Below are 18,628 nucleotides of genomic sequence, written 5' to 3'. Positions count from 1 at the left end.
TGTTCTTAACCTGAGGTACCACTTTAGTTAATGGGGCCTCCCGCTGCCACCGCGCCGCCACCACACGATTTCTGTTCTCATCCTGAAGCAAAGTTCTTAACCCAAGGTACTATTTCTGGGTTAGTGGCGTCTGTAACCTGAAGCGTCTGTAACCCAAGGTACTACTGTACATTAGAAAAGCCCTGTAGTAGGGCAACTGTTGCAGAGTTTGTGCTTTTGGGATTAGACCCTAAATTGTCCAGAAGATTTAGTATTTAGTATGATTATAGCTTAGTTCAGATTTTTTTTTTTTTTTTTGGCTCTCAGGCTTCTGGTGGGAGCTGAATGCAGAACTAGCAGGCTCTTCTTATGTTTCAAACCTTGCAGAAGTACAAAAGGGAAAATATTGGGGGGAACCTTCTAATATAGCCCCACAATGATGAGCATGCTCAGATGCTATGGAATGCTGACTGACTTTTGCGGGTGGAATGAAACTGAGTGTACTGGAAAAGCACATGGCAGGCTGCAACACTTAACAGAAACAATACTGTAGCATTTTTGTGCAGGTCACATTAGTTCGTTCTGTCTGAAACATGCAGGGGTGAGTGCCAATCCTTATGTGGCCAAAATGGTGACATTTGCACACAGGAGAGGTATCAGCAGGCTTAGGGGAGGAAAGTCAGAAATTGCCCAATAAACACTGGGCATTTTAGCAGCCATGAAATGTCGAGTTAGTTAGAAAAGTAAAGGAGGTGGGGGGAAGTGGAGTGGGGTAGTTGGCTGGAAGTCTGAGAAGCATCAAAACCTGACTGATCAGCTGGCAGGCAGGCAGACTGACAGGAGAGGCTAGTTGAGATATAAGCCAAGGAGTGCCGAGAGTGGAATACTAAGTACTTGGCAAATTTTGTGTATAGTTCTGGTAACTGTATCTCAAAAGAGAAATTACAGAAATAGAAAAGGTGTGGAAGAGACCAGAATGACCACAGGTCTGGACCTAAAAAGAATAGGTTACTCAACAACTTTTAGGGTTTGTTTAGACAAAAGGGTGAGTATGGAGATATGTGATAAAAGGTTAATAAAATGTGGATAGAGATAAATGTTTGTCTCTCTTCTCATAATGCTATAGCATGGGGTCATCCAATGAAGCCGAATGTGGGGAAGGTTCAGGACAGACCAAAGAAAGTTGTTATTCATGCAATGCATAATGTGAAAGTGGTCATAGACTTTGTTGTTGTTGTTTAGTCGTGTCCGACTCTTCGTGACCCCATGGACCAGAGCACACCAGGCACTCCTGTCTTCCACTGCCTCCCGCAGTTTGGTCAAACTTATGCTGGTAGCTTCATAGATTTAGATAGCTTTAAAAGAGATTGGACAAATTCATGGATGGGGAAGCCTCCAACAGCTACTAGTAATTATGGCTAGATAATACCTTCTGTATCAGAGGCTGTCTGACTCTGAATACCAGTTTCCAGGGAACAATAGCAGGAAGCTGGTGGGCTTCCCATAGGCATCTGGTTGGCCGCTGTGGGCTTAGGTGGTCCTGTGCCAGCAGGCATCTTACTGTTTTCTTAAGTAAGCAATTTTTCATATGAAAAATGAAAACTGACCTAAAATAAAGTCAACATAGCCTTGCCACAGAGACTGTCAATGTTTAAAGTCTATTTTTATGAAGTTCCTGCAACTTCCATACCATCAAATATTCATATTTCCCTTAAATATTGCATAATTCGGTGTGGTTAAAATTTAATGTTTTATTAATTAAGCAAGCAACATCCATCCCCCCCCCAATAAATACTTTTCAACCTCATCTGGATCATACAGAAGAATCTTACCATTCTAGTCTGTGTTTCATGCTCTGCTTTATTGTGTTTCGATTGCCTAAAAGAGTCTGTGAAGAATACTGTGAGGCTGGTGAACCAAGTCTTCAACATACTGAAGAACTCGGTGCATTTAGCAACTATGTGTAGGATGTGTTGCGGGTCTTGTCAAGCCATGAAGCTGAGTGGAGGATATCTTATTTAGTTTCATGTGAAATCTGCCTGTCCGGTGACACACTCTTAAAATTATGTAGACATTTGAATTGATTTAGCAAAACAAACATAATCATTCTCTTTAAAAGTGAGCTCAGGGTGGCTGAGTGCCTATCTATTTGGAAGGAGCAAATCTAGACGCTCCATCTGATGTAAGATGTTGTGGCTAAACCATTGTTGGGGACAGACAACCACCAACACATAATAACTCTGGTGCTTAAAGGATTGCACGGACTGCCCACATGTTAGCAAGCCAAGTTCAAGGTTCTTTAACCCTTAATAATTCAGCTCCAGTATACCTTAAAGCCCATACAATGCCTTATATCCCTGCCTCACCACTGAGATCTTTGTGAGAGTCTCTGTTAGTGGTCCCTTGTGGTTCAGATGCATGATTCGTATCCAGCAGGAGCTGTGCATTCAGGTATTGTGGACTTAGTTCTTTGGAATTCCCACCCAGTTGAGATCAGACAGGCCTCCTCCTTGTTGAATTGCAGACACTTGACCAAAACCATCCTATTTCAGCAGATATTTTAGATAAGTTATACTATGCCTGTTTATGGAACTGATTTTTTTGTTTGTTTGTTTTAACGCCATATTATTTTGATAGATTATTTTCATGACTGTTGTGTAAACTGCTTTGTGGGCATCTCTGGAGAAATGCATTCTATAAATATTGGAAATGAGCAAATTAAATCAGCACAGCCAAATCTAAGTTAGTGATTCCCACATATTTGGAGCATTCTCTAGTTATGTAGAAATGCAGAAGCATTAAAATCAGGTGTGGGAACATTTTTCAGCATGAAGAGCTGTCACATTGCAGTAGTGAATGAGGCCAGACCCACACATAACCATGCGCCCTTAACATGCACACAGTCATGAACATGCAAAACTTTTTCTCTTAGAGATAGTACACATTGGGGGTCAGCAAACTTTTTCAGCTGTCCACTGTCCCTCAGACCTTGTGGGGGGCTGGACTATATTTTGAAGGGGGGGGGAATGAACGAATTCCTATGCCCCACAAATAACCCAGAGATGCATTTTAAATAAAAGCACACATTCTACTCATGTAAAAACACGCTGATTCCTGGACCATCTGCGGGCTGGATTTAGAAGGTGATTGAGCCGGATTCAGCCCCCGGACCTTAGGTTGCCTACATCTGGTACACATGATGTAAATTCACAACAAGGATTGTTGGCATCCATCTGTCTCAAGAGACAATGGAGTGCTCCTCCAGGGGTGAAGTCAAACTGCTGCATTAGCAGCTCCGAAGTGACCTTCCTGGGGCGCAAGCCTGGGCAGTGTGTATGGAGGTCCTAGGCTGCCCTAATGACAAGATCCCACTCTCAACCTCACTGATTTGCTCCAAAGGAAAGCAGAACAACACATCTGGCACCAGGAATGTGGTGTACAAAGTGCCATCCAAATGTCTTAGGAACTCCACTCTGGATTTGTGTAGGGTTTATTCCTTAGCCTAATCTTCTCCCAAAGGTATCCCACAAGGCAGCAGAGGTTTAGGATCAGAGTTTTCCTTGTCTTAGATAGGCTACCTTCCTAGCTTGATGAGCCCCATCTGCCCATCACTTCCCTCTAAAGCACGTAAAGAAACCAACTACTTGACTGTTGGACCCACTATTGGTCCTGTCCATTCAATCCACTGGAGCCTGTATTGACATGCAGGGCAAGTCCCCAACTCACCAAGGGTTTGAGGCTCATCGACTACCTTCACCTGTTTTAGCTAGCCAGTCAAGGCCATTCCTGGGGTGTGATCACTGTCACTTGCTGGATAGTGGAGTCACAGGTAAGAGCTGAGTGCAGGGTGGAGACGAAAGGTAGACAAACTACCCCAGGAGGAGCATGATGTGTCCCCCACCAGAGGTACTGCCCTTCCCCTATCACCCCATTCACCCCACAACAAGAATATAGCATTGCATATTAACATAGAAACTTGATTTATTTGATAATGCTGCTTCTTGTATGTTACCTTCACCAGAAAATGTGCTTGCTCTTAATGTGTGCATTTTCCTCTACCCCTGGTTTGGTAGATATGGAAATATCATTCTAAAGGGCAGGTTATGGGGCAGGTTATCAGGTGTTTCCAAAAGCTAAATATGACAAAGGTTTCAAACAGAAGCTGCCTGCCTACGAAAGCAAGCTACCAAGGACAGTAATAGTGAATATGCATATTTATAAAAAATTCCACAACAGCAGTGAGTCAGTCAAACTGGTGAACTGGAACCTTTTTTCCAGCATAATGAGGATTTTCACAGAGTCATGTTTCAAGTGGTAAACCACTGTTCCCAGCCTAACCTTGGTTTTAATTAGTATTTAGATGTGTTTCCACATTTCTTTAAGCCTTCTTTGTAATTAGCATCCTCAATAAAATAAGTAACACATACACATTTCAGTATTAGCCTATTTTCTGGCTCTAATGTAAACACACACACAAGCACACAAACCTCCAGGACTAATAATTAGTATTATTAATTTCTTTTGCATGTTAATAGCAATATTTTCTGAAACTAGATAAAGATTGGTTTATAGTCATTTTGGCGTTTGAAAATTCTCCTTAACAAGTTGAATGTATTATCTAGAACAATTACTTTTATTTGTAAGATGGGATTTGTACTGTTCAGCATTGCTGTAATGTATGAAGACACCTTTAAAATGGTTCCTTTTAAAATAATGTTATTCCTTATACTTAATGTTATTCCTTTTACTGTGATAAAGTACATAACAGGGTATTGGAAAACATCTCACAATGGTGCATTAAACTGAGTTTCAATAATACTAGCTTTTTCTATCAAAAACTGTATCCTCTCTGTATGTGTACGTCATGAACATCATTTGATTGACAGCTCAACAATCCAATCCTAAACAAACAAACCCTACACAGAGTTTTGTGTGCTTATGCTGTTGGCATTAATTGGCTTAAGTGTACCTAAGCATGTGCTGGATTGTGGCCACTGTTTCAGTGGAAATTACTTCCAAATAAGTGGGTTAGCATCCAATGTCAAGATACTTAAAGCTTAGAAAGATTAGGTTACTGGCAAAAAAAAACTATGAGGGGGAAAAAAGCAACAAGAGGCTTTAGAAAGAAAGAAAAAACTCTCTCCAAACCAACACGCTTGCAAAACTTGTTGCCATGGTAGCAGAAAAGGAAGTTAATAGTCCAGTCCTAGAGTGCTTGAGCTGTGGATAAAATGATGTTGTTTGGCTCCCTTCTTGCTATCAAGATACAGTAGAAGATGCATTTAGCATAACCAGGGAAACACAAAACTTTCTCACCCAGTGAAAGCTTTATTTGTTTCCCCTACAGAAAATGCTATTATGCCTTCCCCGCCCCGAAAAATAAATAAATCAACAAGCACTGTAACTCGAGTGACAAGCTCCTACATACCCTCCAAGTGTCCTGATTTTCCAGGGACAGTCCCAGAATTACAGAAGCCATCCTGGTTTCTGATTTGATTCCAGAATGTTCTGGTTTCCCTTTTATCTCTCTCCACGTCTTGGAGAACAATTAAAAGTGGTGTGTGTGTTTGTGTGTAGGCATAGAGTCCTGTTTATAATGAAAATAAAATACCTGCGCCAAATGAAGGAAATTGTGAAGCAGGCATACAAAGCCCTTCCTATAATTTTGAAGAAAATCCATTTTAAATTCTTTAATTGCACTGCTTCAGCAGCCAGCCATTTTTTAAGGAAACCCATGGAGTGTTTATTCCTTTATTGTAAATGGAGCCTGATACTGTCTACTTGGATGTAAATCCCAATATATTCAACGGAGCTTACTTTCAAGTAACTGGGTAAAGACTGTTCATCCTTACAAACCAATCTTAAGCATTTTTACTCAGAACTAAGTCCCACTGTGTTGAATAGGATTTACTCTCTGGTATGTTCCTGATCATTCTCACAGTTTCCGTTGCTGTTGTTGTTATTGTTATATCTTGACTTTTTCCATGACAGGGACTTAAGACAGCTTACAGCTAAAATTTTATTTCATTCCATTTATCTGTTGAAGGTGTTTTTGTTTACAACAGTTGCACTTTTTTCCTTTTCTTTACAACAATCCTGTGACACAGGCAAAGAGCTTGTAATTGGCTCAAGGTGACAGATGCACATGTTCATATGATATATGTGTGTGGTGATATCAAATGCAGGAGACACTTCCTGATGTGTACTGGAATGCCCCTGCAGTTTCAAAGGAACAACTGGGAACCTTAAAGAACATTCCGGATTGTTCTCTGGGGCTTGTATTAGACATCTTTTTAATTTGAGGCCAAATGCAAGTCCTGCTGGGAATGACTCTACCTGGGAGCTCCCAACTGGACTCCTGTGTGGAGCCAACCCCTGCTGAAAACTGGTCAGACGGAACTGAGGAGAAAGATGCTCATTTTACCTTTGAAGGAAGGGAGATACAGGTCAACTTCAGGTTTGAGGAAGTTTGATGAAGTCTTACTGACTTCAGGCACCTACTTGCTTCTGTCCCAGCCATACCATCACCAGCATAGCAAGGAATTTAAGGTGATGGGGGACAGGTGGCTTGCAGGCTGATGCGTGAGTGATTGGAGGAGCAAGGACTTATTGAATTGAAATTGAAATACTTTATTGTCACTTGTACAACTTGTATACAGTGAGATTACACGAGCACCCCCCACTCAACTCTCTTAGTCTTAATTCCCCTCGTTTACTGATGCACACCCACCAAACCCAAAAGTCAGTTGCCCTGTTATCTTTTCATTCAGCAGCCTAACAGCCCACGGATAGAAGCTGTTATTTACCCTGTTGGTGTGACTAATCATGCTTCTATATCTTCTGCCTGAGAGCAGGAGATCAAGAAAGTGCCAGCCAGGGTGTGAATCATCCCTGAGAATTTTTCCTCACTCTCCTGAGGCAACGTTCTTCCGCTATTTCATCCAGCGGATTCACGGGACAGCCCATAATATCTTGTGCTGTATTCACCACCCTCTGTAGGCACTTCCTATCAGTTGATGTCAAACCAGCGTACCACACCGTGATGCAGTATATATTATATACTGTATATTTAATTGCTTTATTTAAAGATTTATTCACATTCCAAGATGGTGCAAAACAACAACAACAACAAAAACATTGATTTAAAGAAATTTAAAATATTAAAATATCAACAAAAATCAACAGTAAATACAGCAGTGATCCAGGGCAATTTAAAATCCGAATGTCATTCCCTGGAATTAACATTCATTTATTTAAGGGCTTTGCTTTCCCTTCTCTGTCTTGGTTTAAAATCCAAGCCAGTAAGCAACTTTTGGGGCCACAGTGCTCATATTGTATTTGACTGTGAGCATTGCAAGTTGCTGAGATTCGTCCCGGAAAAATGAAAGTTGGCTACAGTATATCACTGATTACCTATGGAAAGCTAGCATTCTAGCAGTTAACATTTGCATGACTAACATGCCCTCAGATTAACACAGTATCCCTGCTCCCACCCGAAAAGCTTAATAGGCTTCCAGTGATCTCATAACATCTATTTCAATCTTTTGGAATCCATCCTAAATAAGAATAATACATTTAATAAAAATCTCCCTGCTCACAATCACAGATGTTTCTGAAGAGCTAAGGAGTGACCAGGTCTAGGAAAAGGCTGCATTCTTTTCCTATGACCATCCTTAGGTGGCTTTGGGTGCTGCATAATTTGTGTACATAGTAAATTAAGCTGCTTCTCTAAGGGACCAGTATCTCTGTAGCTGGGGAATCATGATGTTTTGAAATCCAGATTTGAAATGAACAGGGAGGAAACTGATTACAAGTAATCTGCCTATAAATTTGCATCATGAAAAATTTTTGGGTTGGTTATATTTATATGGGCTGTAAATGTGACAAAATTCAGAATACAGAATATTATGGCACTTTACGAAGCCTTTACAGAAAGGTACATATTGTTGCCTAAACATGACATACATCTAGTCTAATTTTATGGCACAGATAAGACATATTGCAGTTCTTTGTAAAATACAATCAATCTATTTGCTCATTTTTGCTATCCAATATAAATAAATCCTGCTCACAACATATAATTAGTATGTAATAATCAGGGGAAAATACAGATGAATGTAATAATTGCAGATTGTAGGTCTATGTACACACACAAATTGTAATGATTTAAAATGTACATAAACACATGGATTAATTCATAAATTGAGAACAGTCACTTTTCCCTTAAGGCATTAAACCAAAAAGCCCTGAAAAAGTACTTTTGGGGGGAGTAAGAGCACAGCGAGAGAGCTCACGAGATTGCGGCACCCAAAATGGCCGCTGAGGTCTCACACAAAAATTAGATGTCCCTTTTTTTTCTTTCTGGGGTCCTTGGGAGGCATGTAGTTGGAAAATAAAACCCAGAAACTCTAGCTCACAAGAAGAATCACATTAGCATTCTTTGGATTGTGATAATTGTCTCTTTGAAAATAATTATTATTATATCCCTACTGCTTACCCTAAGGTCCCATGGTAGGGTAAGTAAAGGTAAAGGGACCCCTGACCATTAGGTCCAGTCGTGGCTGACTCTTGGGTTGCGGCACTCACCTCGCTTTATTGGCCGAGGGAGCCGGCGTACAGCTTCCGGGTCATGTGGCTAGCATGACAAAGCCGCTTCTGGCGAACCAGAGCAGCGCACGGAAACGCCGTTTACCTTCCCGCAGGAGCGGTACTTATTTATCTACTTGCACTTTGAGGTGCTTTCGAACTGCTAGGTTGGCAGGAGCAGGGACCGAACAATGGGAGCTCACCCCGTCACGGGGATTCGAACCACCGACTTTCTGATCGGCAAGCCCTAGGCTCTGTGGTTTAACCCACAGCGCCACCCGCGTGGTGGGTTACAACAATGTAAAATCTAACATTAAACACAGTTTAAAACAACTTGCCATCATAAAAACAGGTTGGGTCCTAAACATATTTATCTCAGGTGGCAAACGTGAAGGAATTTATCAGGTCACAATTGTTATTTAGATGGTTTAGAAAAACAACAACCCTTAATATAAAACATTGAGCTAACTTGTGCGGCTTTCTATTATTATTGTGTTGCATTTGTGTTGTATTGTTTTCCATCTTTTAGAATTCCACAGCTGATTTGGAATTGTTTCCAGTGATTGACAGTTCCTTTGTGACCACTAGGAACTTCTTTAATGGCATTGTTAAATGACTTGAGATGACTGCTGATGGCACCGTAATTTTCTCGGGCTGGTGGCATTTTAATTTTCCCATTGGGGTTTTGATATATATATATTCATTAACATCATTTTAATGTGGAATTATTATTTTTTAAACCCTTAGAATTAATATTCCCTACCTTGCACTCAATATTCCTCATTAGTTTTATGAATGCTGGAGGGAAAACTGTGTGCTTATTAATCTTGGATAATTTTTGGTTAAATAGCAATTTATGGGAAGAGCATAATATATTCCGAGTCATCCACCCTCATTCTGGGTCATATATATATGAAGAGCAGAAATGGTGAACAGGATATGCTAACTTTCTAATGAGAAAATATTGACTATTATTCTCTTAATGGTAACATGCTTTCTTTTAATTCATATGCAATTTCCCACAAATAATCCAATTCTGTACTCCTTGTGACACCCACAAGGTATACTAGACTAGTTTCTTGAGAATGTCTGAGCACCACTTTGAACAGCTTTGGGTAGTATTCATGCAGTCTGGGTTGCTAATGTTTAATTGTGGTGCCAAGGGGATGGATAGTCCTTCTACACAACAGAAGGTCAGACTCAATAGTCCTTTGGTCCTTGCCAACCCTTATGAATCTATGATTTCATGATCCAATAACTTTTTCTGATTTGTCTGTGTAAGCTTAGATAATATAAAGGTAAAAAAGGTAAAGGACCCCTGGACGGTTAAGTCCAGTCAAAGGTGACTATGAGGTTGCTGCGCTCTTCTTGCTTTCAGGCTTAGGGAGCCGGCATTTATCCACAGAAAGCTTTCTGGGTCATGCGGCCAGCATGACTAAACCACCTCTGGTGCAACGGAACACCGTGATGGAAACCAGAGCACACAGAAACGCAATTTACCTTCCTACCGCAGCAGTACCTATTTATCAACTCGCACTGGTGTGCTTTCGAACTGCTAGGTTGGCAGGAGCTGGGACAGAGCAACGGGAACTCACCCCATTGCGGGGATTCAAACCGCCAACCTACTGATCAGCAATCCCAAGAGGCTCAGTGGTTTAGACCACAGCGCCACCCACAACCCCTTAGATAATGAATGCCTTTCTAACTAGCATATACCGTGTTTTCCCGTGTATAAGACGAGGTTTTTTGCTGTAAAAAATTGGGGGACGTCTTGTACACGGAACATGGGCATCTGGGGGAATTTTTTTAATATTTAAGCATATGTCCGGGATTTTGGCTTGGGCAGGCTGAGGTGGTCCCTCCTGCTGCCCCCCCTTTCTCCTTCCCTTCCGGGCTGCATGCTGGCGACTGGCTCACCTCCTGAAGCCCCCACTGGCTTGACCACCAGATCGAGAGCAGCTGCCACTGCCACTGCTGAGAGTGGCCTCAGCTACCTCTTCTTGCCCTTCTTTCCTTTTCCCACCTCTTCCCCTCTCAAACTCCCACCCTGCTCCCAACCTTCCTCAGCTTAGTTTGCTCAACAGCATGGCCCAGCGCAGAGTGGGTTCTGCCTTCCCTTGGCTCTTCCTTAGTATCCTGCTTGGGAGCCTGCTTCCCCTCACTTTCCCGCAGCAGCAGCTGCCACCGAGGGGGAGCATGTGGTGCCTCAGTCTCTACCTTTGCTTCTGCACCACGGTGCACTGCATGCACCTCATGCTGGAAACTTTGAGGGCGATCGCTCCCCAAAAGATCAACAACCTGCCACCACCAATCATCCAGATTTTCACTTCTATTTTAGGCTTTCATTTTCTTAATTTTGGGTTCAAAAAAAATAGGGGTCGTCTTATACGTGGGGTTGTCTTATACATGGAAAAATACAGTACTTTTCTTGATATATAAAACAGAACTACAGTGGACGCTCGGGTTGCGAACGTGATCCGTGCGGGATGCACATTCGCAACCCACAGCGGCACATCTACGCACGCACGGGTTGCGATTTGGCGCTTCTACGCATGCACAAAGCGCGATTTAGCGCTTCTGCGCTTGCGCAACTCCCGAAACACGGAAGTAACCCGTTCTGGTACTTCCGGGTTTTGGCGGGTCTGTAACCTGAAAAAACACAACCTGAAGCATCTGTAACCCAAGGTGTGACTGTATTGTTGACATTTGTCTGTGCTGCTGATGTGTCTTTTAAGGTGGTCAACATGGTGATCTCTAGATGTTGTGGGACTACAGTTCCCACCATCCCTGATCATACTGGCTGCAACTGATGGTAGTTGGAGTTCAGCAACATCTACAAGGTGCCATGTCAGCTATCCCTGTATTATAGCAAGGTGTGCTACCAGTCCCTCCAGCACCTAACGGCCATTTTGTTCTCCCCTTATCTTTGCATCCCCCCCCCCTTCACTGTTGGCATGTTTATCCTCTCCAGTGCTTGAGCAGAAGTTACTTTCATTTGAACACATATGAAACTATCTTAATTGGATGAGCTCAGACATGAATCAGATTGGCTCTCTCCAATTGGAGAACAGTTCATCTTACTCTGAGTCGATATGGTATGCTGCTGTGCAGCTCACACATAATTCCAGGTGTCCCCAGTTGTGTTTTCAAGTTCCTGGTGAAAAGCTTTGTGATCTCATAGAGATTTATGTTTCTGCATACATATTGCCTCTGTTGGATTAAGATGATTCTCTGTTGCAATCCTGCAGTTAAGTACTATTGGTAGGGTGGCAGTTAGAGATTCTCATTTCTAGGATGTCACACACCCTTGCCTTCCTTAGATGATGAGACCCTATTGCCCAATTTTCATTGAATTGGGTTTGCTAATATTATGTTTCAGGAGAGGGTTTTTTAATATATATATATATATATATATATATATATATATATATATATATATTATATGCTATAACTTCAGTTTGGGGAACTGAGTTTCAATGTGTGGGAAACATCTGAATGTTTTGCACGAATGGTCTTAATTTGCATAATTCTGCTCCAAGTGAACTCATGGGATCTTCCTTTGTTTATTCTGGAATGCTGTCTTTTATTGAATTTAAACGGCTGCTTCTAAAGTGATTGACCCTGCAAGTTTCTGCTTTCTCCTACTTCCATCTCTCCTCACTTGTCACTTTCTGACTCCCAGCCATTATTAGTTTCGTAGCAACGGGGATCACATTGTGTGGCAGTCCGCAGGTTGTGTGCATTTTCTTGTTTCCTTTGTGGGTCAAGGCACTTATCCAGGAGCTGAGCACAGGAGGAGTAATAGCTGGATTTTTATGTAGGCTTCCCCCCAAGAAGCGTTTTGTGGAATAAAACTTATATCCCTTTTGGTTCCTGTAAATATCCCTTAAATAGGTATATTGCTTTATGCTGCGTACTAGCTCAAGAATTGGTCCCAGGTGTTTCCTTACAACAATGATATATACCTTACTTACTGCACCTTTAATCAGATCAGTTACAACAAGCTGCCCTTTTGTCCATTCACGGTAGTCAAAACTGAGAGTACTTTATTTGTTTTAAAAGCTCTTCCTAAAGTACAATCTGGTCTATAGAGTTTGAGGAGCGTTAGTAAGAAAAATGTTTAATTTAGGGCTACAATTAATGTATTCATTAGTTACATGCAGTTTTCATTTGTGTATCTTAGTACAGGGTCTTTGCCTTCTACAAATGAAAACCAACTTGGTATATGTGTGTGTGTGTATATATATATGTATATATGCATATCTGACTGAGTGAAAGAGACAGTTGTTCAAAAAAGCTGGGTGGTTCTGAGAGAAACATATGCCAGTGTTTTGATAGTAACCTCCTTATGCAGGGAACGCTATTCTTCTTATTTGAGAACAGTTATTGAATTCTAATGTGTCCTGCAGTGATAATATTCCATGACATGTTGTTTAGAAATGAGGTATTTTATGTAAAATCATATAAATTAAATCATGAAGTCTTGGAGGGATTATAAAATTAGGTAGTTCTTGAAGTTAGGCCACCAAAGGCTAGATAATTGAAAAAACATTGGGTTTAAACTATTCACCATTGTTCTCTCTTTCTTTGCAGGATGATCTCAAGTTTAAATATATTAGAAAAGAGACAGAAAAGGAATGGGAGCATACAAAGGTAATAAAATAATGGAGAACATTTTGAACAGGCTTGGGAAGGAAAACATTGCTTTGATTACTCCTAATAGGGCACTGGGTTTTTTTTAAGGTTAAATAATTTCCATCAGTTACAGTCCACTGTTTAAACAATATGAATCAATAAATGCTGTTTCTTGCTTACTGAAGTGAATGGAGTTACTGGAACCTTCCTGTGAGTAGCCTATATTATGATTGCTTACTAGATATTGAAGTACTGGTTGTTAGGTTTTAATATCCAATATTTTTCTCCCTATTATCAGGATATCATATTGAAGGATGCATTGTTCTATAATGGCATTTGTCCTGGTGTCGGAAAATGGATCCACAAACATCTGATTTCCAACTGGGGTGAGAAAAAGAATCAAGAGGATGCCCACGTTTCTACCTATAGATGATTTCTGTAAAACAACATGGATATTCAGTGTAAACAAACAGTTTAGCCATTGCTTATTTCCTCCCTCCACTCTTCTGTTGTCCTTGTGGCTTTTTTCAGAATTACTTCTGTTTCCCATTCACTACTGTCAATAGCCCAGTGTGCTACTGTTATTCATTTCTTTGTGGTATCCTTTCCTTTGTCCAGCTCCTCTTGATTCCTGTATTATAAAACCATTTAATGTTCTTATTTCAGTTCATTTTTAATAATAATAGTAGTAGGAAAGGTTATTCCATTTAGAATAATTTAGTTAGCCTGAAAAAGCCTATGGAAAATATCAGGGTCAACAGCTTTCTGGATCAGCGTTCTCCATATTTAATTAAACTGGGTTTTCTTATTTAAAAAACACACACACATGCAAGTAAAGAAAAAATGGAGCAAGACCCTAAACATAAAATTATGTTGCTATGTAGTGAAGTGAATTTGTTTTAGGTGTTAATTGATTTAATTAATTAAGAACATTAAGCAGCCTGCTGGATGAGGCCAATGGCCCATCTATCCTGTTCTCACAGCAGATGACCAGAGGCCAGTAGGAAACCCAGAGGCAAGATTTAAGCACAAGGTCACTCTAACCCTCCAATGGCTTTCAGTAAGTGGCATTCTGAAGCATTGACACCTCCAGCTGTGGAGGCAGATCATAGTCATCATGGCTAGTAGCTACTGATAGCCTTCTCCTCCATGAATTTATCCAATTCTTTAAAAAAGCCATCTACGTTGGTGAACATGACTAAGTTACATTAACTAATTTCAACGGGCCTCTTCTGAGTAAAACTTAGTTGAATACTACCCATAGTAAAAGCACAAACAGATTTTTACAGAATACTTGCAAATTATGTGACTTTGGGTATGTATATTAACTGTTGGGAGTTGAGGTGCGTCAACACGGTGTGATATTATGTCACACATGGTCTTAAATAGGTATTATGTACAAAATGAGATAGGAACACAAAGTAATACCAGGTCTGTGTTTCCCAGATGAGCCACCCCACATGTAATCCCTCAGATCCCTCTGTAATTCTGACTTAATTCCTTTCTGACCTCAGAGACTGTGACTAGACACTTGTGGTATGAGCAAAACACTTCCACTGAGCTCTCATACATCTCATGTCTGTGGCAGAAGTCATACAGAGCTCCCATTTATGTGCTTGTCTTGGAAGTGGCCGCAAGCCAGGGAGATGCTTGGCACATCAAAAAAACAAGGTCCTCCTTTCTCCATGTGACTTTGATTCTGGCACAGAGGATCACCTGGAGGAGCACATTTTGACTCCTATGAACAGCGCACACATCCCTACCCCAAGTTTCTATGGAAACAGTAGTACTTTTTGGATTCACTGTGATTTATGAGAAGCACCGTAGAGTGAATGGGTGTACTGATTTATCCATTTAATTTTACATTATCCAAGGATGGGATTGCACAAAGAAAGAAGCTAGTTTTCTTTTTTTTTTTTAAAGAAAAAAGAAGTGTGTTTTAGCCAGGCTTCTTCTTTTTCCCTCCTTCCATGCCCACCAAAAGCTTCAGGCCATAGCTGTCAACCGTCCCTTATTTGGCGGGAAAGTCCCTTATCCCAGCGCTGTGTCCCGCGGCTGTCCCTTATTGATGATGTCCCTTAAATTTCCTGGGTTTCAAAGGAAGCAGCTCCTCTCCCTCCCTCCCTGCTGGCCAGGGAGAAGGGAGGCTCCAACTGTGTTGCTTGGCTGCGTTGCTCACCCAATAAGGAGTCTAAGAACGACTGTGGGGTGGAGCTTGCATGCCTTGTGCCGATCAAATCAACTTTGTTGCCTGGGGACTTGCCTTTGCTCAGCGCTTCCCAGCGGAGAGGTGACGGTGGTTTTCCTTGCTGCATCCCCTTTGCTGGGTTGCTGCGCTGTGGGAACCACCGCTTGAGGCTTCGTTTGGCTGCTGGCTGGGCTTTCTGCCTTTGGCTTGGAGGGGCTCAGAAGCACATACCTGTGCTTGGAAAATCCCTTATTTTGGCTGCTGATCCCTTATTTTCGAGGCTGCTGGTCCCTTATTTTCAAATCTGTAAGTTGACAGCTATGCTTCAGGCCCTGCCCACCAGTGGTGGTGGTAGCTAAAGGTTCAGAAGGCAGTGCATATGCGTGACAACCATGCGCCTATGCTGTAGGCGCCTCTGAAGCCTTGACCTGTTGCAGGGCTGGGCAGGGCAAGAGGATAAAACATTGATGCTTTCCATTTCCATCTAATCAGCCTATTCTTAGGAACTGGGCACAGGGGATGTGGGAGGGAATAGTCGAATCATAGTTGGAAGGGACCATGAGGGTCATTGCAATATCTGGAAGAGGAAAGCAAAGGTGCCAGTACTGTGTACTGTTGAGTAACGCCAGAAAAAAGTGCTGGTTCTAGCCGTTAATCATGCTTCTGTTACATTTACACGTTATAATTTGCACACTCTGTTCTAAAGGGGCTGCATTGACTGCCATTTCATTTCTGGACCTAATTCAAGGTATTCACGTTAGTGTTCAAAGCCTTAAATTACTCGGGCCCCAAATATCTGAAAGACTGCCTCCTTCCAACAGACCCCTCTAGCCTCTTGGTAATTCCATCTCCCTTAGATGCTTGGCAGTTATGGCGGCCTGGGTGAGGGCATTCTCTGTGGCAGTCCCTAAGCTGTAGAATACCCTAGCTTCTTTATGGCTTTTGGTGAATGCTGAAGATGCAGCTCTTTGTTTGCTCTTTGATATCTGAGATGTGTGTTTTCATGGCCTGCCCTATTCCTGCAATAGTAATTTGTTATATCCTGAGAGCTGCTGGTGAAGGGTGAGTACTACTACTACTAACTGGACACAGACGTAACACAGGAGTAACTCACACTCATACAAAGGATACAAATAACTAAGCAAAGAAATACTGGGAATCTTGCATTGTCTAGAAAATAGTTGCTGTGTGAAATCAGATGGATGGTGTTGTTTTATATTATGGCCCTAAGGTCCTGTCTAAACATTCAAATTTGGGGCATATTTAGTGGATGGGTGCCCCTCTCTGAAACATAAAATAGTTTTTGATGTGGACATTCCATGCAGAGGTCCATACTACATGTGATTTCCCCCAATTTACATGATCTCCTTCGCTCTCTTTTTGAGAGAGAGAAAGGGAGTGAAGACTGATTGAAGTCAGATCTTGTCATGGAAACTGCCTCAACTCATCTCACATGATGCTCATGGTGGGGACAGGATGAGCAAATGGACAGGTAACTGTGAACCAGGCATAGACATTCTCCACAGCTGCAGATAAGGAGGAGCTGCAAGTGTCATGTGACTTGCAATGCTCTTATCTTTTAACTCTCTAGGAGGGACAGAGACTTAGTTTAAAAAGAAAGGAGGTCAGAGTCTGGGGCACCTACCCAGGGCACCACTGGATGCCCTTACAGGAACCATGCTGCCCAGGGGCACCAGACTGGTGACCCCTTGTGAACATATGCACCCTCTTCTCAAGTCTGAAGGGCACGTGCTTATAAAATTCAGTGTTATGTTCCTTTGACTCATTCAGTTGGTCATTGTTTATTCAGCTTTCCCTATTAGCTTGAACATAAAATCAATGTAACAAGCAAAGATAAAACTGCCAGTGTTACAAAAAATGGGAGGATTTCAAGCCACAAACTGTGCCCAATATTCTTTCCATTACAAGCAAGAAGAATGAGCGAGGTAAGCAAAAGTAGCAACAGAGTAGACAATCATTGCACATCTATTACCTAATAGGGGGAAAAAATCATTTCCTTGGTATATGGAAAAGTGGTAAATAAGCTGTGCTTTAAAGGAGGAATGATCCTTATAAAACAAAACAAAACAAAACACAAAACAAAACAAGAATGAATACAGTTCACATTCAAGCATGCCACAAGTTGGATCTTCAACATGCTTTTGGAAAGGGATAAAGACATTTCCTTCTGATGTTACCATCAAACCAGCTTGGATAATAATTAGCATATTTTCATTTTTGTTTGGATCCTGGTGTGTTAATAGAGGCATTTGAATAATACAGACAGAATCCAGAGAGAGCATCCTAATAAAAATTTAGTGAACAAAGTGTGGGGGGGAATTATACAACTTAAACACACACACAAAAATGGGAGGGGGGCTCTTTGACAGGCCTTGTCAAGACCAGGGTTAGATTCAACTTAACATTTACAAGAAAACTCCCTCATGACTAGATAGCCTATGAGAGTGGGTGCTGCTTCACTAAAGATCATACCCTCTTCCCTGGTTGCTTTGCAACACCTGCACCTGCCCCCTCTTGGCTTGTTGACTTAACTGACAACAGAGTTAACCCTTGAATTACAAACTGAATGATCTCTACTGCTGCACTTTCAGCATGTTGAAGGTGGACTTAACTCTGGAGAAAAAAGAGAGAGACTTGGCTCAGGTAGCACTGAAATACAAAAAACCCCACTGAATGCAAAAAAAGGGTGAAATCCTAGATGCAGTAATGGGATGCAAGATCATCCTGCATCACAGTGTCCATATTTCCAACCTTGATGAATTCTTTGCTATGTGGATTAGAACTTTTCTTCTTTAAACCCAATTGATTAGACATCATTATGCTTTACTTTAGCCACAGAAAGGCTTGAGGATTACTACACTCTTCCTCCATGCATAATTTTGAAAGTAAATCAATTGTGGGGACAACATATAATCTGACCAACTGTGGCTTGCTTTTATACTATCACTTTGTAACCCTCCCCCCAAAACCCCCCAGCTTCTGGCAGACTTGAGAGCTTTCTTTCTCTAATTGTACAGAAACTAGAGCAAAGCTTTTTGCCTATTGGAGTGATGCTCCAAGTTTCCTTTCCATCACAGATTTTGGTGAATCTTGGTTTTGTATTTTCTTTCTTATCATCTTGGTTATTAACAGAGTCAACAGAGTTAACACAGAGGCACTATGATGAGTCCAGGCACAAATTATTTGATCTGCTTTGTGACCATTCACAAGTCCAGCTGT

At 41.4% G+C, this 18,628-nt stretch overlaps 1 protein-coding gene across 2 annotated transcripts in view; it reads left to right on the top strand.

Moving 5' to 3' along the window:
• CNBD1 (cyclic nucleotide binding domain containing 1) overlaps positions 1–13,701 on the top strand; it is a 143,263-nt gene extending 129,562 nt beyond the window's left edge. Inside the window, exons 11-12 of one of the 2 annotated variants that reach the window (XR_013988494.1) lie at positions 13,159–13,218; positions 13,499–13,670. Coding sequence is in view for 1 of the 2 variants with exons in the window: in XM_081013168.1 (XP_080869294.1) it covers positions 13,159–13,218; positions 13,499–13,633 (195 nt within the window). In the remaining variant the exon portion in view is untranslated. Of the gene's footprint in view, positions 1–13,158; positions 13,219–13,498 lie in introns of both variants that reach the window. The other variant, XM_081013168.1, reaches the window with a different exon arrangement.
• The last annotated feature ends 4,927 nt before the right edge of the window (positions 13,702–18,628 follow it).

The sequence above is a fragment of the Podarcis pityusensis genome, assembly GCF_964106645.2.
Source record: "Podarcis pityusensis genome assembly, chromosome: 7".
Classification (NCBI taxonomy): domain Eukaryota; kingdom Metazoa; phylum Chordata; class Lepidosauria; order Squamata; family Lacertidae; genus Podarcis; species Podarcis pityusensis.
The sequence above is the reverse complement of the archived record's forward strand: the minus strand, read 5'-3'. Positions and strand labels throughout refer to the sequence as shown.